General features: G+C 40.5%; 1 protein-coding gene across 1 annotated transcript in view; it reads left to right on the top strand.

Moving 5' to 3' along the window:
* Positions 1-19,974, top strand: part of NSMCE2 (NSE2 (MMS21) homolog, SMC5-SMC6 complex SUMO ligase) — a 294,893-nt gene that overhangs the window by 111,132 nt on the left and 163,787 nt on the right. The window contains exon 4 of the mRNA XM_058179139.1: positions 13,420-13,573. Within this exon, the coding sequence (XP_058035122.1) occupies positions 13,420-13,573 (154 nt within the window). The remainder of the gene's footprint in view (positions 1-13,419; positions 13,574-19,974) is intronic.

The raw sequence follows: 19,974 nt of genomic DNA, 5'->3' as shown, positions 1-19,974 counted from the left end.
AGCAGTGGTCTAGAGTATTCTTGCCTCTGGTGGGACAATTGACATGCTGAAAGTATTTTGGTAGTTCTTTCCTTAAGTTTGCCTTGTTTAGATCTCCCAAAACAATGGCCAGTGAATCAGGGTGTTTGGCTTCAGCCTCCATGATTTGGTCAGCTAGAGTTCGTAATGCCTCGCTTACACAGGCTTGTGGTGGGACATAAACAGCAATTAGAAGAAATGAGGAAAATTCACGAGGCTTAATAGTAAGGTTTGCAATTGATAATTAGAGTCTCTAAATTGTTGTCACAGAATTTGTAAATTATGTTAAAATCTTGACACCAGGTTGAATTAATATATAGGCATAAGCCTCCTCCTTTCTTTTTACCAGATGTTTCTGGAACCCTGTCTGATCGTTCAATTTGAAATCCTGGAATGTTCAGGCTGCTATTTTCAATGGATTCATTTAACCAGGTTTCAGAGAAGCATAGGACTGCTGAATTGCGAAAATCAGAATAGTATTTGTTTAAGAGGAGTATTTCATCCATCTTATTTGCAAGTGAGCGTATATTTGTTAGGAAAATTGAAGGCAGAGGAGTTTTAGTGCGAGTTCTTAGCTTGATTAAGATCCCAGATCTTTTACCTCGTTTCCTTCGTTTCCGTCGTTTGTTTTTTTTAGTAATCCATGGCTCCGTGGGAATTGCCTCCTCCTGTGTTAGAATCTCCTCTGTGTTTGTAAAGACAGGCGGGGGTGAGATTAAAGAAAGCTGCTCCTTAAAGAAATGTTCCTTAATTTTTAGCAGATGGTCTCGTGAGTAGGAAATCCGTAGTGAGTCACAGAGAACAATTAGAAATAAAGAAACAATTAGAGAGCATTTCACCGAGGCAGCCTTCGTCGGCGCCATCTTAGGTGGAATCACACATAACGACTGTGTGATTCACTTAACAACTGCACCGATCTCCTGAGCAACCGTGGCAAAAGAGGTCATCAAATCAGGCACAGAATTTTTGGTTGTAAATCAAGGATTACCTGCATCTGTCAGTCTTTTTAACTCCCTGGCTTCAATCTCTTAATATCGATAAAGATATTGCAGTACAATACTTCATTCATTCCTCTCTAGATTTTTGTCTTTCAAACATTCTTCTTAAGATGCAGCCGCAGATTCCACCCCCTCCCCACCCCTTCCCCACTTCAGACTTTCAAAGCTTTCATTCCTGCTTTGATGGTACTTGTCAGTTTTCTTTTCATCACAATTCGGTGCAATAGGCACCGTCACTAAAAGATTCAACAGATTAGCTTAGGTATGGTACCGGTTTGGCTGGTTTTTTTTTTTTTTTTGAAGTTGGGGGAATCCTTTCCATAGTACTACTGAGAAGAGGGGGGGAAAAACATGAAATGTTAATTATGGATCTCCCCACAACGCTTCTCAGCTTTGTTGGAATGAAACCTGTTAATTTATTTAGACTCTAAATTACGGTAGCTCTTTAGAAGAGAGTCCAGCTATAGCTGAGTCTTTGTTTATACCAGGGACACCTTCCTAATTTAATATATTCAAAGACCACATGTTGGTGGGCAAGGCAGAGGCATCTTAGTTCTTCACACGAGTCCTTTATATTTCAGTTATGACAGTGTTTTTTCCCCTGTATTAGCCAACTCAGATTCTTGGTACAGGCAATCCTTGCTACTCACAATTGAGCCCAGAATTTCTATTGCTCAGCGAGACAGTTGTTAAGTGAATCTTGCCTCTTTTTGAAACTTTCCTTGCCACGTAAGTGAATTACTGCAATTGTTAAGTTAGAGTTAGCCTTCAAAACTGATGGTGACTGTAGCACCACAAAACTTAAACCATGTTTTCTGCTCATGTCTTAGTGTCTGTTTTCCGAGTCGTAATGCTGATGGCTTAGAATGATAGGCACTATGAATGGAGTCCGACTAAGCAACCTGAATCTTAATTTCAGTGTATATAATTTTCTACATAACATATTCCTCCCCTCCCACACAAAGATCATTTTCTAAATCAGGTTCAAATATTAATTGGAGAAAAGATGTATTATTTGGATACAGGTGAAGAATGAACTTGATAGAGGAGGAACCAACTGTTCTCAAACCAGAGATAACTGCTATGTCAATATAAGATCTGATGCTTGCAAAGGAATCAAAAGAATAGTCAAAAATCTGTTGACTTGGAAAGGCAAGGAGGAAAAAAGCCCAATATTTACACACAAACACACAAGCATTTCTGTATACAGAACTAACTCCATATACAGAACTACAATGACCCAATATTCGCTGAGCGTGTGACTTCATTGCGATACTGGTAGTCCTTGACTTATGACCATTGAGCCCAACATTCCTGTTGCTAAGCAAGACAGCTCTTAAGTGAGTTTTGTCCCCTTTTTGAGCTTTCTTGTCACAACTGTTAAGTGAATCACTGCAGTTGTTAAGTTAGCAACATGGTTATTAAACGAATCTGGCTTCCCCATTGACTTTTTCAGAAGGTTTCGAAAGAGGGATCACATGACCCCAGGACACCAGCAACCATCATGAATACGAGCTGGTTGCCAAGCATCCAAATTCTGGTCACGTGACCACAGGGATGCTACAATGATGTAAGTGTGAAAAGTGGCCATGAGTCACTTTTTTTCAGTGCTGTACACTAAAAGTAACAGTCACTTTTATTTTTGCAACAGACACTAAATGAATGGTTGTAAGTTGAGGACTATATGTCTAGAATAGAATAGAATAGAATAGAATAGAATAGAATAGAATTTTATTGGCCAAGTGTGATTGGACACACAAGGAATTTGTCTTGGTGCATATGCTCTCAGTGTACATAAAAGAAAAGATACGTTCATCAAGGTACAACATTTACAACACAATTGATGATCAATATATCAATATAAATCATAAGGATTGCCAGCAACAAGTTATAGTCATACAGTCATAAGTGGAAAGAGATTGGTGATGGGAACTATGAAACGATTAATAGTAGTGCAGATTCAGTAAATAGTCTGACAGTGTTGAGGGAATTATTTGTTTAGCAGAGTGATGGCCTTCGGGAAAAAACTGTTCTTGTGTCTAGTTGTTCTGGTGTGCAGTGCTCTATAGCGTCGTTTTGAGGGTAGGAGTTGAAACAGTTTATGTCCAGGATGCGAGGGGTCTGCAAATATTTTCACGGCCCTCTTCTTGATTCGTGCAGTATACAGGTCCTCAATGGAAGGCAAGTTGGTAGCAATTATTTTTTCTGCAGTTCTATGTGGATTATACCGAACAAGCAGACCTTCTCAAAAACATTGGAGAAATATCAGTATAATAAGAGAACACCAAAGCACCTGAGGGCAGAACAAGAAGCAATGGGTGGAAACTAACCAAGAAGAGAAGCAGCCTAGATACTAAGGAGAAATTTCCTGACAGTGAGAACAATTAATCAGTGGAACAACTTGCCTCCAGAAGTTGTGGATGCTCCAACACTGGAAGTTTTTAAGAAGATATTGGATAACCATTTGACTGAAGTGATGTAGGGTTTCCTGCCTAAGCAGGGGGTTGGACTAGAAGACCTCCAAAGTCCCTTCCAACTCTGTTATTCTATTTCTATTTCTATTTCCGCACTAAACTCATAAGTAGTGGAGAAAATCATCATCTCGGTAACCCAGGACTGAGTCTCTTTAGGAATTATGGAATGTAAACTGTTGTTGGAAAAGCAACCAGAAACCTATCTATGTGAGGGGCGGACGATCCTGCCTTGCTGGAGGCACTTTGAAAGGGCATATTTCAAAAAGCAGAAGTCAGAACGGAGCTGAGAATACCCTGTAGCAATTTTTGCAGGTTAGCCTTATTGGAAATTTGTTCTCAATAAAAAAAATACTTTTCAATTCAATTACTAATTGAAAAAGTATTTTTAATAAGACTACCATAATTAAAAACATTTCCAAAGCAATCCTATGTATTCTAGGAAATTTGCAAGCATATTTATTTTGAATGCTGTTTATAAATCTTGCAATTTGGAAAGCAAAAGGCGTAAATCTTGCAATTTGGAAAGAAGGAATGGATTTGCTTGCCTTACATCTATATAAGCTAGGCACTCTTGGCTTGTGACAGAAAGTAAGGAATGTGTCTACCACAAAGCACTTATCCACTCGACTATCAAAGTTTAATATTGGAGAGGTTGATATAGCAGAACTTTGAGCATTAAAGAAAGCTATCTGTCTGTCTGTCTGTCTGTCTGTCTGTCTGTCTGTCTGTCTGTCTGTCTGTCTATCTATCTATCTATCTATCTATCCATCCATCCATCCATCCATCCATCCATCCATCCATCCATCCATCCATCCATCCATCCATCCAAAGCCATGCACACCCTTGACAAAATAGCATAGAAGAATATCCAGAAGTGAAATTTGAACACTGCAAAAGAACTTCTTCTTTCGCGTCTAAGGAACATGGAGTGTTTTTCAGTCTTAGCAACTTTAATGTATGGATTTCAACTCCCAGAATTCCCATGGCTGGCTAGGGAATTCTGTGAGTCAGAAGTCCACACCTCTTAAAGTTGCTAAGGTTAAGAACCCTGGCGATATAAATGGGTCCACAAATTCACCACAATGTGAGTTCAGCTTGAAAGTAATTCTTTTTTTAAGGACGAGGGTGGAGAGGGGGGGGTCAATTCTCAAAATGACTGGTATAAATAAAATTCAAAGATGAAACATTTGTCCACCACCTACTGAGACACAGTAAGATTATCATTGCTTCCGTTCCTCAGAATTTCATTGCTGTGTTGTATTTCTACACAACTATTAACACATTTGCAGCTCAGCTTGTGAAAGAAGTTTAGATATCTGTAATTTTGCCAGCCTTGCTCCCAAACTTTGTATCTCTGTGCTCGTCTTTGGCTCCAGTTGAAAGCGTGCTTGTGCAAGCAGACAGGAGAATGTTTGTTTGAAAGTAACTATATTTGATTTTGGTGTCTTATATACTCCAAAGAATATGTTGCTGTGACGTGTGGAAATTCAAAAGCACCAACATCCCCTTCATATTTCAAATGAAGTAGGATTGGAGCAATGTTTGAGACGACTGCTTGGGAACATTCCTTGTCATATAAGAGATTTAGCGAAAGTGTTTGTCATTAGTTCAGGAATTATTGGCTGCTACCAGGATATTATTTAAGGGGTGTGTGCAAGAGTGTGTGTGTACATAGTCATACCTAAAACTATGTCTATCTCAAATTGGCACTGTGAAGTGAAAGCATTCAGGTATGGGCAGGTGAACTTTCCCAATTTCTCCTGGATTAAATTGTAAGAAATGACATCCTGTTGATGTTAGTTAAGAGTGATTGCTTGGTTAAAGAAATCTCAACTGACTAATTGGAGGGAACGTGTATCTAGAATAGAATGACAGAGTTGGAAGGGATGTTGGAGGTCTTCTAGTCCTACATCCCAACTCAGGCAGGAAACCCTATACCACTGATGGCTAACCTTTTTGCCGTTGTGTGCCAAAAGTGGGGGCAGAGCGAGAGGATCATGCGTACGTGCCCACACCCATAATTCAATGACCCCATGCACCCTCCCCCCACACACATGCACATGTGACCCCCTTGCACTCCCCCCTGCTTTTGGCATGTGATGGCAAAAAGGCCGGTTTTCGCCCTCCCCAGGCTCCAGAGGCTTTCTTGGAGCCTGGGTAGGTTGAAAACTGTCTCCCCCACCCCCCGAGACCCTTCCAAGGCTGGAAAAGGCCCATTTCCCAACTTCTGGTGGGCCCGGAAGGTCTATTTTAGCCCTCCCCAGGCGCCAGAGACTTTCTTGGAGCCTGGGGAGGGCGAAAAGGGCTTCCCCCATCCCTGCTGAGGCCCTCCGGAGACCGAAAACAGCCCATTTCCCAACTTCCAGTGGGCCTGGAAGGCCCAAGAATCAGTTGGCCAGTGTGTGCATGCGTGCTGGAGCTGAGCTAGGGCAATGCTCGTGTGCCACCTGTGGCACGTGTGCAATAGGTCCGCCATCACGGCCTTATACCATTTCAGACAAATGGCCATCTAAATTCTTCTTAAAAACTTCCAGTGTTGGAGCACCTGCAACTTCTGGAGGCACCCGTTCCACTGATTAATTGTTCTCACCATCAGGAAATTTCTTCTTAGTTCTAGGTTGCTTTTCTCCTTGATTAGTTTCCATCCTGCCTTCATTCAAATGTGGATAATATGAATAAGAATAATAACTCATAGAAATGGGACAGAGTAGGGGGACAGAGATGCAGAGAATCTCTTGAGTCTCTGGGTAACCCCTATGATGAAATCATATTTTCTGGTTTATGAACAATACTCTAGGATTTAATATGTCTGATTCAGGAGCTTAGTAATAGTGAATGAGCACCTAGTCTCCCTTTTGGTTTACTGTATGTTGGGACCTGTTGTTGCAACTCCCAAACTACTCATCCTACATGTTGACTGGGAAATTGGGGGAGTAACAGTCACAACCAGTTTGGAGAGTTTAGGGCTAAAGAAGGACACGTATTGCAGAAAAAATATGTATATTGCTGCTCATTTTAATTTTGCAGGGTACATCCAAAATCATTTTAGATTATGTTCCCTGATCTTTCTAGCTCAATGCTGGCTGGGGAATTCTGGGAGTTAAAGTCCACCCATCATAAAGTTACCAAGTTTGAAAAACGATGCTCTGGGTGAAAATTGGGCAGTACTCTCTCCCATACAATCTCCATGGAACATATATTAGCCTTCACAGATATTTGCACATTTTTAAATAGTTCCCCAAATAATAACATTTTTTCAGGTTGCAGGATAACCCTGTTAATTACCAGTAATAGGATCTGAACTAGCCAGGACTGATTAGGAAAACTATTTTGAAGCTGTGCTGGATAGCTTCGTGAAAATTTTGATCCAATATGTAACCCTGGAAAAGAAAAAAATAAATTCCAGTCTTGTAATCATGAAGGGGAAAGAGAAAGTAAAATAATATAGCCGGGGTGAAAGGTTCCCGGATCAGGCCGGCTCGCATGATCCGGTAGCAATTGTGGCCGGTAGTTCGGCGATCCGGTAGTGATGCTGGAGCAAAGCTCTGCCCACTCGTCCAGGTGTCATTACTTCCTGGTTTTAACTAGGAAGTAATGTTTCTTTTACTTCCTGGTTTTGTGCATGCGCAGAGGGTCTGCGCACACATGTAACACACACACGCGTGGCGCGTGCACTTCAGAGTCAGTAAGGAAAGTAAGCAGTTTTCACTCCTGAATATAGCATATATATATATATATATATATATAGCATATATCCCTTATATAAATCTATGGTTAAAATGCACTTGGAGTTCTAGCTATATTATTCTAGCTATATTATATATTGTTCTATATTGAGAGCCATTTTGGCCTATTATTAAAGGTGCTGGTCTTTACTATTGAAAACTGGGAAACCAGGAGACTGTGAGTTCTAGTTCCTCCCTAGGCATGAACGCTGGCTGGGTGACCTTTGGCCAATCATCAAGAGACTGTGATTCTAGTCCCACCTTAAGCATGAAAGCCAGCTGGATGACTTTGGGCCAATCACCAGGAGATCGTGAGTTCTAGTATAATTTAGGCATGAAAGCTGGGTGGGTATCTTTTGGGCATTCGTTCTCACTCAACCCACCCCACCCCACAGTTGTATGGAAAATAGGAGAGGAAGAAGCATAATTTTTTTGGTTCAATTAATTTGCTGCCTATTTCACTGTAGGGCTACTCTAGGCGGCTATATTATATATGTTTACTGTTTTGAATTAACTATTATAAAGTAATAAAGGCAGGATAAAAATATAATAAATAAAATTGTCAAACCCCTAGAAACCGTAAGAAGAATTTTCCTCCATCATTTATAATGATGGTATGGTAGCCTCTTCTGGTATGGCTAGGCTGTATTGCGGCCATATCTCAAGGACTACCTCAAGGACTACTTGTTTGTACATAGTTGGTATTAAATATTTAAAACAATTTATGATATCAATTTATCACAAGCATAAAATTAAATAATTTTAGTTTTTGAAATTGAGTAGATGTAGATTGTTATTATTATTATTATTATTTATTAAATTTTTATACCGCCCTTCTCCCAAAGGACTCAGGGCGGTGTACAGCCAAAAAAAAAAAACTTAGTATATATACAATTCAAACAAAAATTTAAATCAAAGCATATTAGAAAAAAAGGCCGACATTAAAAATTTAAAAATTTTAAAAATTTAAAAATTTAAAAATTTTAAAAATTTAAAAATTTAAAAACCCTGACACAATAAAACCCCAATTAAAATTAATAAAAACTATTAAGCCAGTCCCGCTTGAATAAATAAGTATGTTTTTAGCTCACGGCGAAAGGTCCGAAGATCAGGCACTTGGCGTAGGCCAGGGGGAAGCTCGTTCCAGAGCGTAGGAGCTCCAACCGAGAAGGCCCTGCCCCTGGGGGCCGCCAGCCAACATTGTTTGGCGGACAGCACCCTGAGAAGACCCTCTCTGTGTGAGCGTACGGGTCGGTGGGAGGCATAAGGTAACATAAGATTATATCAAAGTATTTGTTGTACAATAAAGAATTTGGTCTGGAGCTACCATAGCTACTTGGTATTGAAGTTGATATATACGCCTGATAAAAGGGAAAAAAATATAAGCGGAATTAATTTAACAAGAATTAAAATACCCGGGGAGTTAAGGCTCTAGGGGAGGGATGGGAGTTTATGGATAGTTAACATATTCTAGTTTGTGATTGTTAGATGTTATACCCTGTATTTTGCTCTGGGAAGTCCGGGGTGGGGTGGGGGATTGGGTGGAGGGGAGGGGAAGGGGTGGGGAGGGAGAGGGGAGGCATTTGTGGAAATTGTCTATAAAAATTTTTAATAAAAAAAAAAGAATTAAAATACCCAACAATAATTTTGAAGAATAAAGGATTATGGCTTCTGATGTTTCCCTTTTTGTACATCTGTTCATTTGTCATATTATATGTATGGAGCCCATTCTTGCTTAAATTTGATTAAACTTCTATTAGATATATATTAGTTTTGCCATTGCTACATAATTCCCAAGTTTAAGTTCCCAATAAGATATTATTGGAATTGTATCTTTCTTCCAATGTTCAGCAAAATTTATTCTTCTGTTGTAAACGTATATCTCATTAAATTATGATGCTTCTGATAATTTTTTTCTGAGATTATTATGCCTGTTAAAAAGATTTGTAGTTTCATTTCAAATTTAAATTGATTTTTTACATGTCCACCATATGTGATAAAACGTTTTTTCTTATTCACGACATTTCCAACGTTTATTATTATATGATTTGTCTGTGGTAAATATTACTGGGTATGTAATATTACAGGAACATACAGGAACTGGGTATGTCTAGTTTAATGACAAGAAGGACTAGGGGAGACATGATAGCAGTGTTCCAATATCTCAGCGGTTGCCATAAAGAAGAGGGAGTCAAACTATTCTCCAAAGCACCTGAGGGTAGAAGAAGAAGCAATGGGCGGAAACTAATCAAGGAGAGAAACAACTTAGAACTAAGGAGGAATTTCCTGACAGTTAGAACAATTAATCAGTGGAACAACTTGCCTTCAGAAGTTGTGAATGCTCCAACACTCGAAATTTTTAAGAAGATGTTGGATAACCATTTGACTGAAGTGGTGTAGGATTTCCTGCCTAAGCAGGGGGTTGGACTAGAAGACCTCAAAGGTCCCTTCCAACTCTGTTATTCTATTACTGATGGCATTGTGTACCAACTGTAGAACATTTTGTACCAATTTTCCTTTAAGTTACAACTTGGCATATGTTTTATAGATTTAGTCCATAATTTTTCCTATGGTTGTTCCTTTAATGACTTGAAAGACATCAGGTTTTACTGACAAAATGCTTGTCTCTAGTATGAGAACTACTGGTTTCAGTCCATAGATTGCTCATCAAACCTCAAAGGAGATATTGTTGAACTGAAAAAAAAGTGTGGGCAATTATAATAATGAGTAGGCTGGAACTGAGAAGAAAAGACTGTAGCGATTGTGGAACGAAAGCAAGTAAGAGGAAATATAATAGACTAGAAGCATATAAAAACTGAAGGTGGATGGTGAAATTTTTTTTCATATCAATATTTGGTATTAGAACTCAGTTCATCCCTTGGAACTACAAGGGAGATTCAGAACTGGTCAAAAGAAGAAAGTATAGTTAAGTGTCCCTCAAGCTAGGTATCTTCTTAAAACATTGTTTCTCAGTTTTGTCTACTTGAAAGGTGTAGACTTCAACTCCCAGAATTCTGCAGTGAACATAGGAGTTGGGAGCTGAAGTTCTCACATCTTCAAACAGCCATGGCTGAGAAACACTATCCTGTATATAGTGTATAGGTCAATTCCCAAAATTGCTTAGCTATTCTATCTATTAATGAGAATCCTGGGAGTCTAAATTCAAAAAGTAGGACTGGGAACTACTGGTCCAGTTATACAGGTAGTCCTCGACTTATGACCACAACTGAGCCCAAAATTTATGTTGCTAAGTGAAAAATTTGTTAAGTGGGTTTTGCCCCATTTTACGACTTGTCTTGCCACATTTGTTTTTTTTTAAGTTTTTTATTTTTTATTTTTTCTCATAGACATAACTGTACAGTTTCTTATCTAACATACATATTTTCTTTTAGCTTTCATATTAATACAATCTTCATCCTAAAAACTTTAAGTATATTCGGGGTTGCTCTTCTATCATTTCATCTCCCTTGTTTTACAACAATCCTCCTTCTTCCTCTCCTCTCTTTCCTTTCCCTCCCTTCTTCCATCTATTCTTCTACTTTCTTCTTTCCTCCTCTCATTCGTCTTCTCTCCTTCCCCTGCCTTTCCCTCACACCTCCCTTTTTCTTCCCTTCTTCCCTTCTCTCCTACTCTTGTTTCCCTTTTCTTTCTTCCTCTCCTTTTCCCTTTCTTCTTTCCCACTCTCTCCTTCCTCTCTCCTCTCCTCTCTCCCTCTCCATTCTCTCTCTATTGTTGTATTCATTTTCAGTTTAGTATTTTCCAAAGTGATATTTGAGTAATCCCGATTTTTACTAACTTTTCAATTACTTTTTAATTTTACTAAATTCACATTTATCATCATAAATATATATTTATATAATTTTCTTTCTTCCTCCCCCTTCCTCTTTTCCATTTACACAGGTGTCTTCTGGGTTTCTATTTCTATTTTACCTTCTCTCTCTTTTACTCATACCTTATCTAATTTATTTCTCTGTAATCTTTTATTCATATTTTTTTCCTAACCATACATAAAATCGTCCCCATGTCTTGAAATACATTGATTCCTCTTTGTCTTTTATTCTCAGTGTTAACCTATTCATTTCTGCACATTCTAAAATCTTTATTACCTCTTGTTCTGATGGGATTTTTTCTGTCTTCCACTTTTGTGCAAATACAATTCTTGCCGCTGTTATGTGAATAATCAAATATGCCACGTTTGTTAACTGAATCCCTGCAGTTGTTAAATTAGTAACACAGTTGTTAGGTGAATCTGGTTTCCCCATTGACTTTGCTTGTCAAAAGTTCGCAAAAGGCCATCACATGACCCTGGGACACTGCAACCACCATAAATGTGAATCAAGTTATCAAGCATCCGAATATAAATCATGTGACCATGGGGATGCTGTAATGATCGTAAGTGTGAAAAATGGTCACAAGCCACTTTTTTCAGTGCTGTTGTAACTTTGAACAGTTACTAAATGAACTGTTGTAACTTGAGGGCTGAGGAATTGGTTGTCTTCAGTCTTGGCTACGGCTATTATTTTAGGCAGCTTTAAAAGAAGACTTTTATGGGGACGCGGTGGCTCAGTGGCTAAGACGCTGAGCTTGTCAATCAGAAGGTCGGCAGTTCAGCGGTCCGAATCTCTAGCACCGTGTAGCGGCGTGAGCTCCCGTTACTTGTCCCGGCTTCTGCCAACCTAGCAGTTCGAAAGCACGTAAAAATGCAAGTAGAAAAATAGGGACCACTTTGGTGGGAAGGTAACAGCGCTCAATGGGCCTTCGGCGTTTAATCATGCTGGTTACATGACCACAGAGATGTCTTCGGACAGCGCTGACTCTTCGGCTTAGAAATGGAGATGAGCACTGCCTCCTAGAGCTGGAAACGACTAGCATGCATGTGCGGGGGAACCTGTTGTGCCTCGCCCACTTTCCCCGCAGCTGGGGCCTTCTTATCTGCTTCCGAACACTGAGGAATGTCCTAGCATGCCTCCCGGCCCCAGCCCTGGCTCCATGCCCAGACAGGCTGAGGAAGAAGAAGCACCTCCAGCCCCTAGCCCTGGCTCCATGCCCAGGCAAACAGAGCAACTAGACCCCTCCCCCTCCCCCACAGCATGTGAGCCTGAGGAAGGTCAATTACCAACAGCTGCAGACTGGAGTGACCCTCGCTTCAGGAGATTAGATAAGTGGCGGCAACAGAAGGAAGGGAGGGGCAGGCCGGGATAAGTGCTGAGTCATGGAGCCACACTCCACGGCTATATAAAGGATCTGCTTTCTGGCATTCTCTGAGTCAGGCAAAGTCTAACATATCTTGCTGAAGTCACTTTCTGGTCTCCTGCCTGCCTTGAGAACTTTGCTAGGACTTTGGCAGAGCTGCAGAGGCACGCCTGATTCGGATTTCCCTGACCCGGCCGTCAGCGGAGGAGTGGGACACGACAGAACCTTTACCTTTACCTAAAAGCAGGCTGGACAAATTTTAATTTTGTGCAGAATTCAAAATTTCATAACATCTAAGAACAGAGTGAAGTAGTGAGCTGGCAAATCCTAAGGAGATGTTGATGCATTTGGTTGAGGCTTTACAGAGATAGAGGATGCTTGCTACTAGACATGGTTGCATTCCCTCCTCCATTAAGTCTCTATCAATGAATTGGTGGGAAAAAATGGTAAATATAAATCAATGTTGCTTTGTCTCTCCCTTTTCTTTGGAAGCCATATTAGGCTGGAAGCTTCCATGCTGCCACACAGTGAATTCAGCATTTGTTTAATCTTTTAAAAAAAATATTCAACCCTTCTATTGAATTAGCATATCTAATTTCAATATCACAATTTCTGAGAATGCTTCATTTCTGATGGCATTTCTTCCATTCTCTTCTACTGCTCTGGAAGCTTTAAAAATGTGTACAAGGTGCAATGTTATGATAGTATTTTGTGGCGGATTTTTTTTAGCACGTTCATTTCAAAATTCCCCATTTGACTCAAAGCAAGTCATTAATTAAGTGCATTAATCCAATTTTAATGAGAATTGTGGCGTGGACTGTAAAGTTGGTGTAATAATTTCCATATTCTTGCAGTTCCGGAATTTAATGTCATTGGAGCAAAGTAAATAATCTGGGAATTTTAGACAATCACTGCTTTTTTTTCCTGATGAACTGAGAGAACTGATATTTGCTTGGGAACAACTGGGTTAAATCTATGTCTTCTTTTATTTTATGTGTTTTTCTTTCCCAGATAAAACAAGATAAACCAGAAATTGTCCCAGATTTAAAACATCTAGTCATGGAGAGATTCAGAAACCTGGAAAGCAAGAACTGTAATGCTGATTTACAAAGAAATGAGAAAGTTGTCCTATTTAAGGAGCAGATAAAGCGAATGAAGGCTCAGTGTAAGTGTGGCTTTATCTCTAAGTTCATCATGTTGTATATGGTCTCAGTGCCTCTGTTACCTTTGTCTCTTACTACAAACCTGTGATATTTATTCATGTATTAAGAAAATTTATACAGCCGCCCAACTTTAAAGTGACTCCAGGTAGCTTGCGAGAAATAAGACCCCAAATACAAAACCTAGCAACTCCCTAGCAACAACAATCAGACAAGCCACTTGATGGGCTTTGTATCACCCTTGGGTCCCTAGCAGTGGTGGGTTTCAATTTTTTTTACTACAGGTTCTGTGGATGTGGCTTGGTGGGCATGGCATAGCTTGGTGGGCGTAGCAGGGGAAAGAAATCTCCATTCCCTCTTCAATCCAGGGGAAGGTTGCTCCAAAATCCCCATTTCCTCTCCATCAGCTGGGACTCGGGAGGTAGAGAATAGATGGGGGCGGGACCAGTCAGAATTTTTACTACTGGTTCTCCAAACTACTCAAAATTTCCGCTACCGGTTCTCCAGAAATAGTCAGAACCTGCTGAAACCCACCTCTGGTCCCTAGGTGCACTAACAGAACCATGTCTTAAGGGTCTTTTGAAAGTATCAAAGTGAGGACCAATCTGATTCCCACAGGGTTGATGTTCCACAGGGAGAGAGCCACCATGGAGAAGGTCTTTCTTCTTGTTTTGCACTAGATGAACCCCCATAAGAGAGGAGGCCCTGCCTCCCTGCTCTGGTGGGTTGGGTAGATGTAAATGAGAAAAAAAGATGGCCCTTAAAATAACCTGGTCCCAAGTCAGATAAGGTTTTTTTAAAAAAATGAAACCAGCACCACAAATTTGAGCCGGATGCAAATCTGCAAGAGAAGTGACAAATGTGCAAATCTAGACTTGCACAAAACCATGCAGGGCATCACATTTTGAGCTAATTAAAGTTTCTGGGTACTTTTCAAAGGGCAGTCCATGATTACTTTGCAGTAATCAAGAGGGAGAGAAATCCCTGCTCTGCATCTAAAACAAGTAGCACATAAATCTTCGCTCAGCCCTCGCACCCCAAATTACCTCTTGGCTTTTCGAAGAAGAAGAAAGGCAAAACAGTAGGCCTAGCTAGAATGTTGTGATGAAAAAGTGCATAGAGTCTTTTTTTGTGTGTGTGGTCTTTCTGTTCCCATCCATTTTAACAACCGGCCTTTTTGAATTTCTCCATCAAATGCGCAAGGGATGATTTCTCTGGATTCTTTCTTGGGAAGGGGGAAAAAAAATCTAATAATTTCTCAAGGACAGGATTCCTCCATATCAGTGACCAACTCAAAAAGAACCCCTCGGAAGGAGTTTCCTCCTGATGCATTGAATGGGATTGAGTTAATCTCTCTTTGGGATTGAATTGAAGCATTAAATTAAATTTAAAGCTCCGGGAATTTGCAAAAAGCTTTGTATAGCATCCAAAAGGACTTCATGCCCAAAGACACACAAAGCCTTCTCGTTAGTAAATGAGTGTGAGCACATAACACTTCATGAGATTTTCACCAACATTCTCTTCTCTTTGGAAAGAATTTTGAGAGCAAATTCTGTATTGTCAAACTGAATGGAAGCCAGAATGATTCCTGTTATACTCTGTTTTTAATTAATATGTACATTTAAAACAGATTCAACCTTTTCCTTTTAATTTACTAGCAAATTGTTTTTAAAACACAAAAGAGGACAACGGGACGATGAAGTCATGGTTTTCATTCCTTTTATTAGGCTCCAAGGAAGGTGTCCCAGTAGTAAAAAAATGATTTTTCTTTAGGCTCTTGGTGCTGGTTTTATTTGTATAATTACTGGTATGTAAAGAAAATCTTGCTTCATAACCTTTTTTAATATTTGAAGGTGAGTTTTTTTTTAAAAAAAATACGTATGTTACATTCTCTTTTTGATATGATCTTTCTAAACTGATTAGGTAAGCTGTTTTTGTTTTGTCACTCTTAACAAAATTGCTCCAATTTCACAATCCCGGCTATGTTGCAACTCAAAAGAGACCTTTGCTATAATCATGGAACTGTATTGTTAGAAAATGCTTACGGTGTCTGTTCCCAGGTTTACAGCTTGTGTATATAAGCCCTGCAACACCGCAGCATATTAAAATCCCTATGGCCCAATTCAGTCATTTTGGGGCTCCCGTGGGACAGCTTGTTTTCCAAATTTCTTCCAGGCATCCGCAGCCACAGTGCTATTGGGAATAACACAGGTTGCATTTCCAGTTTGCAGAATGCGAGGAAGAAACTAGAGGGCCTATCTATGGAACTAGTTCATAGCCAATTGATTTTGAACAAAATAATATGCATTTAATTTTGGTGTTCCACAAGCACTTTATAAATGTGTGGGAGTCACATTCTTTCAGACTCTTAAGGCTTATTGTGACCTACCAAAGCTTGAGATGATGAGGCAATAGTTTGCATGAAGGAAGTGTCTGGAAACTGCTTCTCTAGAGCATGTTTTCATCAAGTAGATAGATAATTGTGGATTGAATAGAATAGAATAGAATAGAATTTTATTGGCCAAGTGTGATTGGACACACAAGGAATTTGTCTTGGTGCATATGCTCTCAGTGTACATAAAAGAAAAGATACGTTCATCAAGGTACAACATTTACAACACAATTGATGGTCAATATATCAATATAAATCATAAGGATTGCCAGCAACAAGTTATAGTCATACAGTCATAAGTGGAAAGAGATTGGTGATGGGAACTATGAAACGATTAATAGTAGTGCAGATTCAGTAAATAGTCTGACAGTGTTGAGGGAATTATTTGTTTAGCAGAGTGATGGCCTTCGGGAAAAAACTGTTCTTGTGTCTAGTTGTTCTGATGTGCAGTGCTCTATAGCGTCGTTTTGAGGGTAGGAGTTGAAACAGTTTATGTCCAGGATGCGAGGGATCTGCAAATATTTTTACGGCCCTCTTCTTGATTCGTGCAGTATACAGGTCCTCAATGGAAGGCAAGTTGGTAGCAATTATTTTTTCTGCAGTTCTAATTATCCTCTGAAGTCTGTGTTTTTCTTGTTGGGTTGCAGAACCGAACCAGACAGTTATAGAGGTGCAAATGACAGACTCAATAATTCCTCTGTAGAATTGGATCAGCAGCTCCTTGGGCAGTTTGAGTTTACTGAGTTGGCGCAGAAAGAACATTCTTTGTTGTCCTTTTTTAATGATGTTTTTGATGTTAGCTGTCCATTGGTAACCTTAGGTAGGCTGATACAGAAACCCTTTTGAAAAATTTTGGAGTAAGGCATCTAAGTTCTTCAGGCACTGGGATACTGTGGATTTCAAAGGAAATCAAAGGACAAGTTTCTCTTGAGTCAAATCCTTTTGATGACATAGACAAATACATTGGATTATCTTGCTAAGAATACGGAAGTGTTTACTATTGCTGATTTTCAAATGTTGAGATTCTCAGTACAAAAGCCCCTTTTATCTCAGGGGCTGCCACAAAGATCAAGTCAAGCTATTCTCCAAAGCACCTGAGGGTAGGACAAGAAGCAATGGGTGAAACTAATCAAGGGAGAAGCAACTTAGAACTAAGGAGAAATTTCCTGACAGTTAGAACAATTAATCAGTGGAACAACTTGGCTCTAGAAGTTGTAAATGCTCCAATATTAGAAGTTTTAAGATGTTGAAAACCATTTGTCTGAAGTTGTGTAGGGTTTCCTGTCTAAGCTGGGGTAGGAGTTGAAACAGTTTATGTCCAGGATGCGAGGGATCTGCAAATATTTTTACGGCCCTCTTCTTGATTCGTGCAGTATACAGGTCCTCAATGGAAGGCAAGTTGGTAGCAATTATTTTTTCTGCAGTTCTAATTATCCTCTGAAGTCTGTGTTTTTCTTGTTGGGTTGCAGAACCGAACCAGACAGTTATAGAGGTGCAAATGACAGACTCAATAATTCCTCTGTAGAATTGGATCAGCAGCTCCTTGGGCAGTTTGAGTTTACTGAGTTGGCGCAGAAAGAACATTCTTTGTTGTCCTTTTTTAATGATGTTTTTGATGTTAGCTGTCCATTGGTAACCTTAGGTAGGCTGATACAGAAACCCTTTTGAAAAATTTTGGAGTAAGGCATCTAAGTTCTTCAGGCACTGGGATACTGTGGATTTCAAAGGAAATCAAAGGAAAAGTTTCTCTTGAGTCAAATCCTTTTGATGACATAGACAAATACATTGGATTATCTTGCTAAGAATACGGAAGTGTTTACTATTGCTGATTTTCAAATGTTGAGATTCTCAGTACAAAAGCCCCTTTTATCTCAGGGGCTGCCACAAAGATCAAGTCAAGCTATTCTCCAAAGCACCTGAGGGTAGGACAAGAAGCAATGGGTGGAAACTAATCAAGGGGAGAAGCAACTTAGAACTAAGGAGAAATTTCCTGACAGTTAGAACAATTAATCAGTGGAACAACTTGGCTCTAGAAGTTGTAAATGCTCCAATACTAGAAGTTTTAAGATGTTGAAAACCATTTGTCTGAAGTTGTGTAGGGTTTCCTGTCTAAGCTGGGGGTTGGACTAGAAGACCTCCAAGATCCCTTCCAACTCTGTTATTCTATTCTATTCTATTCTATTCTATTCTATTCTATTCTATTCTATTCTATTCTATTCTATTCTCTGTCTATTTACTAGTTGCCCCCTTCTCAACATTAATGCCTGATCCTGCTTAGCATTCTGAGATCAGCCAAGACACAGCTGCCTCCAGCTTGGTATAATAATTGTATTAAAATACTTTGTTGGGAGAGGAAATGAGCAATTATGAATTACAGACTAGATTTCTGTTCTCGGCAAAGAAAAGAAAGAGCTCTTAACAATATACTTCCTTAGCAAGAGAAGCCTGTGCAAAGTCTGCAGGTAAGAATGCTGATATAATGTGATAATGCAGAGGTCCTCAATCCACAGCCCATGGCCCACTATCGGGCCATGGCCCATTTAAAACTGGGCTGCTCAAGGGGCAGGCGAGCGCTCAGATCCCCTTGCACGAGCAGTGGGCATATGTGCTTGGGCGTGAAGCTCCATTTCCACGGGTGCGCACGCTTGCCCATGAAGCTTCATTGTGCAAATGGAGCTGTGCATGTGCCTGCCACTCACACAGAATCATCCCCTTTCCTCCTCCATCAGACCGCCAATCTGGAAAAGTTGGGACTGCTGCCCTAATGTACCTTCAGCAAAGGAGAACTCACCTGCTCTCAAAACTTTTTTCCCCTGAAGAATATATTATTAGTGTTAAGTTCGGGAAGTAACGAGGCTGGAGACCAGGGTAGTGACAACAGCTCTTTAATATATGGTGAACCCAGCAACCTGGCTGGGGAAAAACAACCCTTTATATACTGTTTAACCGGCGGCTTCAACCAATCAGCAACGTGCTTGTTTCCCGCCTAAATATTTAAAGATACATAACACTCCTCCCCTCCCAGAAAACACTTTGCCACTATTTACATATTATTTACATGTTATTTTTCGACGTAGTCACGCAAATAACCTGGGCGTCTCCTAATTCTTTCGGACCTGCGCGGTTCAGTCCTGGGTGGTGTTTTGAGCTGGTCGGAGGGGCTTTTTTCTCCTCCCAGCTCTTTCTCTAGGCCATCGGGCCCTGGATTACTGGCAGTCTCTTTTTCATGGCCCTCCGGCCTTGGATTACTTTTGGAGTTTTCCCTGCTGTTTCCATCGGGAACCTGATGGCGTCGCTGGACCTCCGGGACCCCAGCTAAGTCTTGCGCCTCCCCCGGGTTATGGTCAGCTGTGGGGTCAAATAAGGAGTGGTCATAATCTGTCTCATTGAACTCGGGTTGTTCAGTTATTCGTTTCCTTATCTGATCTATGTGGCGCCTCCATACTCGGTTGTCTTGTAACTCAACTAAGTATGACTTTGGACCGGTTGCTTTTATGATTTGCCCTGCGAGCCAACTTGGACCGTCCCCATAGTTGCGGGCCCACACTCGGTCGCCTATGCCCATTTCCCTTGTTTTTTCTAGTTCCCCCTTGTAACCCTCTGGTGTGTAATGGGGATTCAAACGGTCAAGTGGGCACCGGAGTTTCCGTCCCATCAATAACTCGGCTGGGCTTCTGCCTGTAGCAGTGCTTGGGGTTCTGTGCTGTACGGCCAGAAAGAAATCTATCTTTGTTTGCCAGTCACCTGGCTTGAGCCTGGACAATGCCTCCTTAGCGCCCGGACGGAACGCCTGCAAGGCCATTCGACGCAGGGTGGAAAGGCGCAGAGAGGGCATGTCGGATGCCCTCCTCTGCCAAGTATTCCTCAAACTGGGCTGCCGTGAATTGCGGGCCGTTGTCGGACACCAGAGTGTCAGGCAACCCGTGGGTTGCGAATAGGTGGCGCAGGGCTGCGATTACTGCCTCGGCCGTAGTGGATTTCATGAGTATGATCTCCAACCATTTAGAGAATGCG

This window comes from Ahaetulla prasina, chromosome 3, assembly GCF_028640845.1.
Source record: "Ahaetulla prasina isolate Xishuangbanna chromosome 3, ASM2864084v1, whole genome shotgun sequence".
In the NCBI taxonomy this organism is placed as follows: domain Eukaryota; kingdom Metazoa; phylum Chordata; class Lepidosauria; order Squamata; family Colubridae; genus Ahaetulla; species Ahaetulla prasina.
Note: the sequence above shows the minus strand (reverse complement) of the source record. Positions and strands in the feature narration are given on the sequence as shown.